General features: G+C 42.7%; 1 protein-coding gene across 4 annotated transcripts in view; it reads left to right on the top strand.

Annotated features, from left to right (window-relative positions):
* Positions 1–14,783, top strand: part of LOC144754948 (uncharacterized) — a 286,959-nt gene that overhangs the window by 201,199 nt on the left and 70,977 nt on the right. For 3 of the 4 annotated variants that reach the window (XM_078643315.1, XM_078643333.1, XM_078643308.1), the window contains 3 exons: positions 13,141–13,207; positions 13,363–13,552; positions 14,224–14,275. In XM_078643315.1, coding sequence (XP_078499441.1) covers positions 13,141–13,207; positions 13,363–13,552; positions 14,224–14,275 — 309 coding nt within the window. The remainder of the gene's footprint in view (positions 1–13,140; positions 13,208–13,362; positions 13,553–14,223; positions 14,276–14,783) is intronic. The other variant, XM_078643324.1, reaches the window with a different exon arrangement.

The raw sequence follows: 14,783 nt of genomic DNA, 5'->3' as shown, positions 1-14,783 counted from the left end.
CTGGTTTTAGAGTTCAATTCAAAGGGTCCACTGCTTAGGAATTAGGCACATATAGAATTGGGAAAGGTGTTCTGCCTTAGATTGCATTATATTTATTAACCAGCCACGGGTGGCCTGTGCTAATGACGGAGTGGTTCCGTCACAGCCCGGCCGCAGCGCCTGCGCGGCATTCTTTCGCGCCTGTGCGGCTCGTTCTATTAGGCGGGCGGGGCCGTGACGGTACCACTCCGTCATTAGCACAGCCCACCTGTGGCTGGTGACGGAGTGTTTCCGTCACCAGCATAGCAGCAACCCCCCTCCGCCCCAGCACCGTGGCGGAATTACCGCCCAACCAAGGGGTTAAAATACACCCTACGGGGGCATGGCCAAAATGGTGGCCAAGTAGGAAGTGCCTGCTCGTCGCTCCGTCTGACCGATTAGGCCCACCGCCCAAGCACTGTACAGCAGGACCAGTGGCTGTTCTCCTGCCTTAGATTCAATATGTGATGGTAGCATTGTCTTCAATGGGATCAACGTCCCTCCTTTTGGTAGGTTTCTTCTATTACTCTGTCATCTGGTTTCAAACATCAAACAGGCAATAGTTAAATCACTCGGTTCATTTATTTTATGTCATGTTCTTTGTGTTGCGAAATCACACATGTAAACAAGAATCACAATTCATTGATTTCAACTGATGGATCCCAATGCATTTCGGGACAGTGCCCTTCATCAGGGGATCTGTTCTGAAAATGTGTACAGATGGCAATATTCAATGATACAAGAAATGCGAAAACAACAACATTGTCGGTGCTTTTTGATTAGATAATGAAAAACGTGAAAAATAAATCCATGACGTGTAGCAAGCCCATAACGTGTGAAAATAAGTTGAACAAATGAATGTGGGAACATGCTGTAAGATAAGCGGAAAGTGCCCCTTTGAAGCAGAAAATGGATGTGTTGGTCACACCCTGTAGGGAACAAATAGACCCAAACAGTCATGAAGAAATATCACCAGGATAGTAGTGTTATAGAAAGCTCAATGTGATGTATTGCCTGTACTGAATCTCTGTGTCAATAAAGTTATAACCAGTCTAGGCATGTAGCCTCCGAGTTGCCTTATTCAACGTGTGCAACCAGTAAGTATCCTAAATCAAAAAATGCAAAAGGACTCACCAGACCCCGTCATGGAACCCAGCATGCTTTGTGTCCCGAACACCTGTGCGTAAGTATCGGTGTCAGTGAACTTAAAGTAACCCCTGAGTTACGTCGTACTTCGTGAGCGATTGATTTGCCGAAAAAAACTTTAATCGAAAAAAGTGCACCAAAGTCTTAAAGCCCCGTACTTCAACCCAACATGCATTATAGCCTAAAGAAAAACGTAGGATACCGTGAGGTTTGGATCTGTGTGTCCATGCACGGAAAATCCAGCAAACTAATGTTGAGCATGGTACTTCAATGTGGAAATAGAAAAGGGTGAAGCGAAGAAAGGAAGAAGTTCTGTGTGTGTGAATGTGATAGTCGGATCGGCGTTAAGGATATTGCCATTTTGAAATATTACAACTGAATGCGAAATGCAATACAAAATAAATCAGAAGAATGCTATATAAAATACATTCTCCAAAGTGCAACAAAAAGAAACATTAAATCATAATGAAAGGATAAATGGAAATACATCAAAACTACTGTATATCAACAGTGTTTTTTTGGAAAAAGAAAAATAAGAAATGTCCTGCAGGTTGCATCAATAGAGAACGGTGTCCATTTACAAATGACAGTTAAAGTCCAACCGTTCATTAAGGGCTTTCGAATTACACGAATCCAATTTACTAATCCAAAATAGTTCACTTTGTAACAACCATTTTTTGTTGTCTCTTCCTTCCTTCACTGGCACAGTTTCTAAAGCTATAAACCTCAGTTGCCTGACGTTGTGTTTACATTTTGCAAAGTGTACAGCAACAGGTGATTTTTCATTGTGATTGTGTATATTGCTCTTATGATCAGTCATTCAGATTTTTATTTGGCGCTCTGTTTTTCCCTCGAACACACGACCACTTAGGCATTTGAGCACGTTTACAACATTTTTGGAATCACAGGTTGCTGTGGTGTAGGGTTTTATGGAGGTTCCTATTGTGGGTAAAGAGACAGAGAATATGGAGTTGGAAATATCAACTTGCACTAATTTCGAGTGCAAAACATCGAGATACATAAATATCGACTGCAAGAATATCGTGGTCAAGAATATCAAGTTTAACGCCTTAACCGCGGCGGTTTTTCCGGTAAGAAATAATATATCAAAGTCATTAATATCATTTGCAAAAATATAGTTGTAAAAAATATCATTTTTTAGTTAGTGTTATGTATTTTAGTATGTATTTTAAATGTATGTGCTCTTTTTTTTTGTCTAAGTATTGCATTTGTTTTTTAATATGTGTGTTACATTTTTAGAAGTTATTATTTTTATTTTAAGTATATTTTGCTTTTAGTTCTGTAGTGGGTTGTGGGTTTATAGGGGAATAGGGAGGGAAGTAATTTAATTATAATAAATTGAATATTAATTTTTAGTTGTTAGTATTTATTTTTGATTTTATAGTGTTAATTGTGGGAATTAATTTATAATTAATTAATTAATTAATAATTGGCTGTTATTTTTGATTGATTAATTATTTGATAAATATGTTAATTGTGTCATTTTTTAGGAGCGGGTTGTGGGTTTATAGGGGAATAGGGTGGGAAGTAATTTAATTATAATTCATTTATTAATATTCTTTATTAATTAATATGTATTTATTATATATTTGTTATGGTTAATTGTGGGAATTAATGTATTATTAAATATTTATTACTTGGTTGTTAATTATTATTAATTAATGGGTAAATATGTTAATTGTTTAATTTTTTTAGGAGCGGGTTGTGGGTTGATATGGGAGTTGGGTGGGAAGTAATTTAATTTAAAGAAACAAGTTAGTTATAGATTCCTTACCTTAGAATTACCTCCAGGCGTCAGACTCTATCCTGCAAGTTTTTTCGTCAGCAGTACCTCTGCGCGTCGGAAGGTGGTGTCGGTCGGCTCTGCGTCCGTCAGCGGCAGTGTGGTCGCTGGGATGACGTCGCAGCGGCTACTTAGATGCCCTGAAGCCTTTGCGGGAGCAGTCCTGAAAGTTGATTGAGCACCGGCACCATCATTCGGGTTCCAAGTCTTCGAAGTCTCCGCACTCGGGCTGGGTAAGTCAAAGCATAAGAAGAAGTGGAAGAAGCATCATCGCTCTTCGACTTCTTCTCGTCGGTCGGCCGACCCGATGAGGAACACGGTGGTGCCTTTCCCGCGGCTCCGCGGGCAGAGCCCGAAGAATCAACTCTGCATTTCCCTCCCTTTCTGGGACCCGGAGCGACTCCTGCCCAGCTCCTTACGTTCTACGAGACAATGCATGTCATCATTGGACGGCCCAAACCCGCCGGCGTGCCTTCGGGACACGCAGACCCGGTTGGGGTGCCTAGGCCTTCTCTGCCGATGGCTCCAGCATCGATGCCGGTTGACCTCATTACTTTTCCACCTGCGCCGCTTCCTCCAGCCCCACTACCGCGTTCGACGCCGGTCGGCTCTCTGGCCAGCGTCGACACTGGCTTCCATCCTGACATGGCCCCGGAGCCAGACCGGCGTCGTCCATCACAGGATCCAGTGCTGAGAGGGGTTTTCATGCCCCTGGTCACTCCTGAGGCCCCTTTTTAACCAGAATGGCACCCAGATGCTGAGGAGGAGGACTGGAGGGTCAGGTGACCCTCTAGCTGACCAGGACAGTGAACAGGACTGGAGAGAGGAACTGGGGGATGCCAGCGGTTCGGACACCTCATCTGATCTTGGCATGTAGTCTCCTCCTACCGTGGCTATGGAGGAGGGAGCGTCATACGCAGTGGTGTTGCTTAGGGTGGTTGAGGCTCTTAACCTCAAGCTTCCTACGGTGGCGGTCAGTACTAACCTCCTGACAGAGATGCTTCAACCGGCTGCAAACTCTTCGGAGCACTTGCTACTGTTTAATGAGGCCCTCACTGACGTCCTTTTGGGCACATGTTCCAGGCCTCCCATGGACAGGATGATTGCCCAATGCCACAGCCCGACTCCCGGTGACCCCACTTTCCTCTCCCAACACTCCCAACACCCCACCCTGGAGAGCTTGATGGTCCAAACCTCCACTTCTAAAAGTGCCGTCCCTACCGCTCCACCAGAATAGGTAATCCAAGAGGCAGGACCATATTGTAAAGAAAATGTTCTCTTCCGCCAGCTTAGGACTGCGGTCCGTAAACACTGCATGTCTCTTGGGCTGTTATTCCCACTTCAAGCATTTCAAGGACTCATGGGCTATGGCCAAGTCCTTGGGCCTCTCCTCCCACCCTGTACAGCATGCTTTTTGCCCCTTTCATGGATACAGAAGGAGTGACCTACTACATCCTGCCCCCAGAGCCACAGGCTGCAGCAAGTTACCCAACCTTCACGTGCCCAGGGATGTGCATATTTCATAGCGTGAACTCGACCCGAAGGTATTGGAGCGCTTTACATGAGCACCGTATTTTCATTACACATTCAGGCGCGGGGAGATTAAGTGATTTGCCCAGAATCACAGGATGTGGACGTGACCTCGAGCCTCGAACCCTGGTTTCCAGCACCAGAGTCTGCAGTTTAAGCCGACGGACCACATCCTCTCTTGGCCAAGGGAGCCATTGAGCGCATTCCTGTCCCAAAAGTAGGTTGTGGTTGTTACTCCCTCTACTTTCTGGTTCCCAAGAAGGGCAAAGGCCTGCGTCCTATCTTGGGTCTCTGGGACGTCAATCGCTTCCTCCGGAAGGAGAAGTTCAAGATGTTGATGCTTGATCAGGTCTTGTGTGCCCTCGACCCGGAAGACTGGATGGTAGCGTTGGACTTGCAGGACACTTACTTTCACAGCCCCGTCCTGCCGGCCCACCGGTGTTACCTACGGTTCACGGTAGGCCACGAGCATCTTCAGTTCACTGTGCTCCCCTTTGGCCTTACCAGTGCCCCTCAGGTGTTCACGAAAGTGATGCAGTGGTTGCCGCTCATCTACGCAGATCAGGAGTTTCAGTCTTCCCCTATCTCGACTACCGGCTGTTGAAGGTGGGCTTGCCTAAGACTTTCGTCTCCCACCTCCAGACTACTGCCGACCTCTTCCATTCGCTGGGGTTCTCCATCAATGTGCCAAAGTGACACCTGATTCCCTCTCAGAAGCTCCTCTACATCGGAGCAGTTATGGACACAATGCGGTTTCGGGTCTATCCTCCCAAACGGCAAGTCTGAGATATTTGGGCTATGATTCCGATCTTCCATCCTTTATCCCGGGTTTCGGTCAGAACGACCCTGAGGCTGCTGGGCCTCATGGCCTCTTGCATTCTGCTGGTCGATCATGCCAGGTGGCATATGTGGGTTTTGCAGTGGGACCTGAAGTTCCAGTGGGCCCAGCATCAGGAGAATCTGTCCAATTGTGTCCAGATCTCGGAGGGCACCACACGACAGCTGCAGTGGTGGCTCACGAACCAAGATTGGGTCAATGACAGATCCCTCTCCCTTTCCCAACCAGACCACATTGTGGTGACAGAAGCGTCCCTTATGGGATGGGGCGGCCACATGGGGAGGCAAAGATCAGAGGCCTCTGGTCTCCAGCGGAGTCTGGGCTCCACATCAACCTTCTGGAGCTCCGGGCAATTCGTCTTGCACTGAAGGCATTCCTTCCCTCTGCCTGGGGAAGAGTAGTGCAGGTGTTCACGGACAACACCACCCCCATGTGCTACTGCAACAAACAGGGTGGGGAGGGGTCGTGGACCCTATGTCAAGAGGCCCTCTGCCTCTGGACATGGCTGGAACATAAGGGCATATCCCTGGTGGCTCAACAACTGGCAGGTTCTCTGAATGCTAGGGCAGACAAACTCAGCCGGAGCAGCATGATGGATCACGATTGGCGTCTTCAGTCAGAGGTGGTGCAAGGTCTCTTTATACAGTGGGGAGAGTCTTGGTTAGATCTATTCGCCACCAAAGCGAACGCGCAATGTCAGCAATTCTGCGTGTTAGAATTTCCAAGGCGGCACTCGCTAGGCGATGCTTTTCGTCACGAGTGGAGTTGCGGTCTGTTGTATGCCTTTCTGCCTATCACTTCCGCCCAGAGTGCTGAAGAAGATCAGGCGTGACCGGCCCCAAGTCATTCTTGTGGATCCTGATTGGGCACGAAGAGTCTGGCACCCAGAGCTACTGAACATGGCCATCAATCTTCCAATCAGACTGCCTCTTCCGGAGGATCTTCTGTCGCAGCAGCAGGGGACGGTCCTCCACCCAAACCTGTCCAGCCTCCACCTCCTTGCTTGGAGATTGAGCGGTGGCAGTTGACGTCTTTTGACCTGCCTTCTTAAGTCTGTGATATAATCTTGGCAGGCAGGCATCCCTCCACTAAGATGGTACACGCCTGCCGGTGGAACAAGTTTGTGGCATGGTGCACAGCAAAGGCTGTGGATCCCCTTTCTGCCCCTCTTTCTGAGGTTCTCTTGTTTCTTCTTTCTCACGCCCAGCAGGCCTCTGCTCTGGGCACTATCAAGGGCTATCTTTCGGCCATCTCTGCCTTTCTTTGGCTTCCAGATCAGCCTTCCCTTTTCAAGTCCCTGGCTGTAAGACGCTTTTTGAAAGGCATAACTCATCTCTTTCCTCCTATTCCCTTTATTATGCCTCAGTGGGATTTAAACCTGGTTTTAACTTATTTAATGTGATCTCCCTATGAGCCGCTTCACAACTGTTCTTTAGGGATCTTGACTCTCAAAACTGTGTTCCTGGTGGCCATCACATCTGCCAGACAAGTGAGTGAGCTCCAGGCGCTTTCTTCTGTACCTCCTTTTCCCTCTATACTTCCTGCATAAGGTTGTCACTGTCTTCCACATAGGGAAGACTATCACATTGCCCACCTTCTTTCCCCCTCCGCATCCTTCGAAAGAGGATGAGTGGCTCCACCGTCTGGACCCAAAATGTGCGCTTTCTTTCTATCTGGATCGCACAAAACAGTTCCAGGTGGATGACCAACTCTTTGTTGGCTACGTGGGTGCCAAGAAAGGTTGGGCCGTACACAAGTGAACCATTTCTCGATGGGTCGTTTTGTGTAAAAAAGCATGCTATTCCCTGGCTAAAAAGAAGCCTCCAGTGGGGCTATGTGCCAATTCCACCAGGGCGACGGCAGCCACTACTGCCTTAGGAAGAGGAGTTCCTCTGCATGACATCTATCAGGCAGCTACAGGGGCATCGCTGCACACGTTCACCAAACACTACTGCTTGGACAGCCAAGTCCGGAGAGACGGCCTTCTTGGCCGTTCTGTTCTCCAGGACTTTCTGGTGTGATCTTGGTTCGCAGACCCACCATGGGGATTGGTATTGCTGAAGTATCTATTCTAAGGTAAGGCATCTATAACTAACATGTTTCTTTCAGATGAACAAGTTACTTACCCTCGGTAACGATATATCTGTAAGAAACATTAGTTAGTTATAGATTCCTTACTGCCCCGCACATCCTCCCCATTCTGCAAACTGATTTCTAGGGTTATGGACCTCTTTTCAGGGCCCTACTTCTGTGCACCAGTGGTCAGTGTCTTGCATGGCTCTTCATTTCTGGCGCGGAAAGTCGTGTACATAACAGATGTCAGTGCGTGAGGGCGGTGTCTAAGCAGCTGATGAGATGTCATCCCGGCGACCGCGATGCCGATGACAAACGCGGAACCGACCAACGCCACCTTCCGACGTGCAGAGGTACTGCTGAAGAAAAAACTTTTCGGATTCAGTCTGATGCCTGGGGGTAATTCTAAGGTAAAGAATCTGGAACTAACTAATATTTCTTACAGATATATCGTTACCGAAGGTAAGTAACTTGTTCATTTGCTAATATTTTTAATATAACATTTAATTAATTTTAGTTTATAGTGTTAATTGTGTGAATTAGTTTATTGATAATTATTTATATTTTGCTTGTTAATTGTTATTCATTAAATAATTGTTAATTAATTATGTTAATTGTGTCATGTTGTGCAAAATTGGTGGTGGAATTTATTGGGGAATATTGTGGGAGGTCATTTATTTATTTATAAAATAATTGTTTGTTAATTAATGCTGATTAATTATTTAAAATTTAAATATGCCAATTGTGCAATCATTTTGATGTGTGAGTTGTGGGGTTTATAGTGGTAAATGGTGGGAAGTCTTTTTTAAATGAATTAATGATGTGTTGTTAATTAATATTAAATTATTAATGTAAAATTAGTTATGGAAATTGTGTAAATATGTTAAGTGTGTGTTTTAGTGTTTATTGGGCTAGAGGGTTGAAAGTAATTTAGTTTAAATTGATTAATCATTACTTGATCATTAATATTAATTTATTAATTGATACATATTTTTGGTAATTGTTTAGTTTTTACTTTCCTTGGGGATTTAGGTTTAATAGCTGTAACATTTGGTTTGTATATTATTTTGTAAATTTTTAAATGTGTTTTTTAATTTTTCATATTTGTGTAATTGATAATTAATTGTGTTAATTATGGAGGTACAATTTTGTTTATCTTTGATGTGTGTTGTAAATTGTGTGATGTTATAGGGTAGGAAAATAAATATTACATTTATGTAATTTTAATTTTTTGAATACAAATAATTTATATTACAAAATATGTGCTTGTAAATTTCTTGTTAAATTTAAATAATTTATATTTTTTTGTCAATTTTCGATTTTTGCCACATTACTTTTTTTAATGTTTTGTTAATTTTTATATTTTTATATACGTTTTGTTTTGGGGTATTTATTATATTTTGTATTGTAGTTGATATTTTGTTTGTTTTTACATTTGGATTTTGTTCTGTGGGAATAGTAATTTTTACCCCTCTGCTATTCAACACTTCCCCTACTGTTGCATTCGCAGGAGTGGGGAATAGTAATTTATATCCTTCCGCTATCCAACACTTTCTCTACTGTTGCACTCATTGGAGTTGGAATAGTAAATTATTCCCCTCTGCTATCCAACACTTTCCCTACTGTTGCACTTGCTGGAGTGGGAATAGTAAATTACTTCCCTCCGCTATCCAACACTTTCTCTATTGTTGCATTCGTGTGAGTGGGAATAGTATTTTTTTTACCTTCCGCTATCCAACACTTTCCCTACTGTTGCACTCACTGGAGTGGGAATATTAAATTATTCCCCTCTGCTATCCAACACTTTCCCTACTGTTGCACTTGCTGGAGTGGGAACAGTAATTTTTTACCCTCCGCTATCCAACACTTTCCCTACTGTTGCAGTAAATGTAGTGTAAAATGTAGGTTTAAAAAATATTACATACTTTAATATTATAATTTATATTATAAATGTTTTATTTTCTATTTTCATGTTAAAGGTGTATATATATTTATTTATCTGTATTTTTAATATATTTCTAACATTTTATAATTATTTAAAATTATTATTTATTAATTTTTTAAAGTAAATATTACATTTTATATATGTGTGTTTAATTTATTAAAAATTACATTTATTACTTAGAATGTTAAAAAAGGACAAATAAATCTACAAAAAATGTTAAGTAAAATATATTGACTTTATTTGACATTATTTTTTGCACATATTACACATATACAAAATGATATTTTGTACTTCGCTATTTTAAACAACAATTTTTTTTATCGATATTTTTGTACTTAGCATTATGAAGATAGGAGGTCGCTACTTTTGCCAATGATATGTATGTCCCGATATTTCTGTAGGTCGATATTAGTGTTGTCGATATTCTGTCACTGATCCCTTTTTGTGGGATGTGTCATGGTGTCTCCTCTGAATATGTTGTTACAGTGACCACAGTTTAGGCACGGTGTAGTCCCCTTGTAAACCTTGGTGATAGATGCAGTAGGTTTGTTTAACCATTCACTAAGATTTCTTGTTCTCTGGTATGAAAAAAGTAGGGAATTAACAAAAATGTCCTAAAAGTCAATTAAGGTTTGTACCATAGGCCAGTCTTTTAACATGATTCTCTTGATCTGATAACTCCAGGTTAAGTATTTGGAAAATGTGTTTGTGTTTTGCATGTCTTGCATCATTGATTATTGCCATCTGCACAAATTTTCAGAAAAGTTCCTGTGATGAAGGGCACTGTCCCGAAAAGCAGTGGCTATCTATCAGTTGAATTCAATGAATTGTGATTATTGTACATGTGTGATTTCGCAACACAGAGAACATGATCTAAAATAAATGAACCAAGTGATTTAAATATTGGCTGTTTGAAACAAGATGACAAAGTAATAACTGTTAGAAGAAACCTACCAAAAGGTGTGCTAAGTGGGGACGTTGATCCCATTGAATACAACACTACCTTCACACATTGTGCCACTTATGCCCTGGATCGGAGGGCGGTACCCACTTGCACCCTACTACAAGCAGAATTGATATACCATATCCAGTTCACACATCTACCCACAGAGTGCCACAAACCATTTATCTTTCATACTCCTGCTTAGATTGCAATATGTTTTTTAAAATACACTTTACGTAATCAACTTGAAGAGAAAAGGAGCTACCAGAAAAGTTCTCTGGGGATGAGGAGCTCAGGAGGCGACTGTTGGTTCTCTGTGGAAATTGATCTGTGATGTGAGGCTTGTGCACCCAAAACTGCTTAAAATTAACTTTGTATCCAATCATCAACTAATCAGGATGTAGGTGTGTATTGATGGCTGAAATATAGCCAGGAATTAAGAGCTGGTTGAAAATCCCTACAACAGAGCTTGATTTATTAATAGTAAGATGTGTGGTTTGATCTGTTTTTAACGTAGGTAATATTTAGGATATGGGGGTTGGGTGGCATGGTTTGGAACATGTGCTTGTTGAACAATCTAGCAATATCTGCCTTCTTTTTAGTGGGGAATCTACCAGAAACCCTAATGTTCCGTGTGTTTTATGTGTATAAAAATGATTTTATCAAAGGTCCATTCAACTTTGAGCCTTATTTCCTTTGAACAATTAAGGGAACATTTTCAGTCTCAGCCAAAAAGGTTTTTAAATAGTATGTCTTCTTCCTGTTGGAGACAACAGTTCTGTAATTCCTGAAGCAACATATTTGGAACTAGATCTCTTGATTATGATTTCAAAGTGGTCTTGATATACCATTGTCACAAACACAGTTAGAGAAACTCTAAATGGACCCTGAGTGGGCTGAATGGCTGATGTTACGGTATTTGTGAAATAGCTTGCAGTAATCACTCTTTCAGTGCCTTATAGCAGGGTATGGTATTTCCGCTGGAGCAATCAGCTGCTTTAGGCAGCAAGAAACTGGATGAAATGTTTTCATTGACAAAAACAGCGTGAACTCTCCGATCCTGATTTGATGGCTAGCACGTGTTTCCAACTAAATCAGGATTCTCTTTACTCTCACGCTGAGTACCTTAGAGTGAAGTCCAGTTCCCCTTTGGAAAAAACACAGCTATGCAGGGAAACAGATATTTTCCAAACAGATTTGAAGTAGTTGATGGAAATGTTAAAAGACTGAAATAAATGGTTATATCCACTGATTTAGGACTGATTTATTTTTCATTTTCACACCATTTCTGCCCATCTTTATCATGTCTGCACAAACACTTATTCTTTTTTTGTGTCCTATCTATGGGTCAACCGATGTGTGCTTTGAGAGACATTTGACAGATTATTGTTCAAGAGTAAGGAAGCTGGCAGTGGTGTTTGTTTTACTTCCAACCAGTCGACATGAAGGCAGAAGTAGGAAAGCCCCATAGCGCCATACTCTTTAGATTTCTTTTTAAGCAGAAATATACAATGATTATTTGGGGGAATATTTTATTGGTTGAGAAGGTGATTATTGGAATTTATTCAAAACATTGCCTATACCTGATATACTGTTCTCTAGATGAAGTACCCCCATACTAAGGGGCCGATTATGATGGCGGACGGACCTGAGTCCGTCCGCCACCATAGAGTAGGAGGGACCGTCCGCAGGGGCAGCGGCGGTCCCTCCATACAGATTAGGATGTGACCACCAGGGTGGCGGTCACATCCTCTATTTTTAACATTGCGGCGGGTGCAGCTTCAAGCTGCACCCGCCGCAATGTTAAAAATGCATGCACGGCATTTGCGTGCACAAAGCGGCAGGCACCGCGCGGTGCCTGCCGCTTTGTCCACGCAAATGCAGGGGGTTACCATAGGTACCCCCCATGTGCACCCCCCACCCCCCCTTCACCCAGGGGGCCCGCAACGGGCCCCTGGGTGAAGGTCCGTATGCTTTTCCATGGCGGAAAAGCCGCCGTGGAAAAGCATACTTTTTACTCTATCATAATATGGCTGGCGGTGTCTGATAGACAACGCCAGCCATGTTAATGCTTTTCCGCCGCGGTCGGAAGGCGACCGCGGCGGAAAAGCGGCGGACAGATTCAAAGACCCACCAGCCATCCTAATTTGGTGGTGGGTCTTTAAAGCAACCGCGGCGGTTTTCCCGCATCCTCCGGGCCGGCGGTGGGTTCTGCCGGCCCAGAGGATGCGGGAAATCCACGATCCTAATGAGCCCCTTAGTGTTGAAGAGAGCACACTGTGTTTCCAAGGGGTTAATGGAAATATTGGCTCTTGGGTTGTCCTTCAGGATTCTGACACCTAATTCTGGTCTCGACTATTGATCCTCTATTTGTTGTCCTAAGGGAGTCTGTCATTTTACCAAGGCAGATGTCAAGGTCCAACAGTATAAAACTAAGAATAGCAATTCCACTCTCTAGGTATATGATTCATTTTCCCATTGCAATCATGAGGACCATTTAATGGACTTTTACGAAACATTTCCCACGTAGGAACACTGGCTGAGCCCTTTACAATGTTAGATGATACTTCTAAATTGGAATACAAGATTCTGTAACACAAATCTCATAGCTAAAATTCTCGTGGTGTTTCTTCGATCATTTGCACACAAATGAAACTGTGGCCACTGAAAATAGATATTCTGGAGACGAGTTCCATGTAGACAATTGGACAAAAATGGTATTTGCAGCTTCTGCGTTCGGTTGCTGATTAAGTGTTACTTCAAGAGTCAAAAGATTATTCTATTGGCTCAGGGCCGAGGTGCACACATAAGGAGCTGACTCTACTATTTCTCTTTACGTATAGAGTTATTTGCCCAGAAGGATGCCTGAAACAGGAAGCCAAGGTGTGGGGGAATGAAATATACACAGCTGTAAGTTTTTTTCCATTTCCCACATGCATTGAATGTGTTCAATTTTTATTTGAAATCTCGCACAAAATATACCAAACTAAGCAAAAATTGGCGACAGGAATGAAGAATTAAATGAGAAATGCCATATTTTATAACCAGTGATGCTTCTCCCTCAGGACTCTTCCATCTGCAGAGCCGCAATCAACGATGGAAAAGTCACCAATACTGGGGGCAGAGTAAGAATGGAGAAGAGGCCAGGACAAAGCAGCTACCAGGAATCCACCAGGAACGGAGTGAAAACTGACAGCTATAAAGCCTTTCCTGCATCTTTTATTTTCCCAATCACCAGCCCTCCTCCTCCCGAAGGTAACGATCAGCAAGGGATCCAAGGGCTGAGTGCTGATATCTTCACTGATACAGTTTATTTACTACTATTTCTTATTCCGTTCTTTCTCCAAGGAAACTAACCAGATTGCTTCATACAATTGTCATTAGCAATGAAGATGGAAATACAAGTGCACTTTGTCTCATGCTACATTGTACATAAGTTTTGAAGGCAACATTTTAATGCAGATGCAAAACTGTGATCAGTGAATTGGGACTCGCGAAACAGGCTTAGCAACTATTCTTCGAGAGCAACTTACAGTTTCTGTGTTGACATCTAATATGTATCCCATCAGTAGCATGTTCGGGACAGCTTGTTACCCAGTGGGAATACAACAGCTGTGTGAAAACAACCTGTTCTAAAGGCTTGGGCACTGCTAATGTCAGTTAAAGATAGACAATATGAGTGAATATTAACAGGATTCAAATAAACATTTGAAATACTTTTTTCTCTCTTAAAAGTAAAGTGTTCGTCTTTTCCTGGGTCTCTTTGGAGTCCTTCTGTCACTCTGTACATGAGATGTCAGACATATTTGCGCTTTTCACATTTACAACCTCTAAGCAAAACTGATGATTTTAGCCACTCTGTGTGTTGTGATGGTGCTTCTCTTTCTCCACTCTGTGTATTGTGATGCTGCTTCTCTTTCTTTTAGTTCCTGTTCAGTGCAGCACCACAGGGGCTCAAATCAAGCACAATAGAGCAGAGTGAGTACAATTAATGTGGTGTCTTTATTGAGTATATTACTTATTTGTATTCATTTCAGTTCAAAAGTTTACAAACTCACATTACGTAAATTGAGATTCTATAAAACACAGTGGCCAGTCGAGTTCTTGAGCTGCAAAAAAACAAACGAAAACCCTAGCTGTAAGTTACACTGGCTAATTGTATCAATCACATTTAAAACAATAGCTTAACCCCAATCCCCAGAAGTCAGTTGTGCGAGGCTTAAATCTACTGGTTTTTATGAGGTGACGGCCTCAGATTGTAGGGTATGGATCAGTTGGCTGCAGGGTGGGCAGCAGACACAAGGGGTAAAAATGATATTCTTAAGATGGCCATCAAAGGATATGTCATGTGAGACTAAATGTGTGAACTGAAGTGGCAGAAGCTTCAGCAGTTAGATAAAAAGTGGTATTATACACTATTAGGTGAGGTGCCCGAAATCTCATCTGCTCTTTTCTATTTTGTAGGCCAGCGTAGGTCACACTTGCA

This window comes from Lissotriton helveticus, chromosome 1_1 (genome assembly GCF_964261635.1).
Source record: "Lissotriton helveticus chromosome 1_1, aLisHel1.1, whole genome shotgun sequence".
NCBI lineage: Eukaryota > Metazoa > Chordata > Amphibia > Caudata > Salamandridae > Lissotriton > Lissotriton helveticus.
This window is presented reverse-complemented; position numbering and strand designations above follow the sequence as displayed.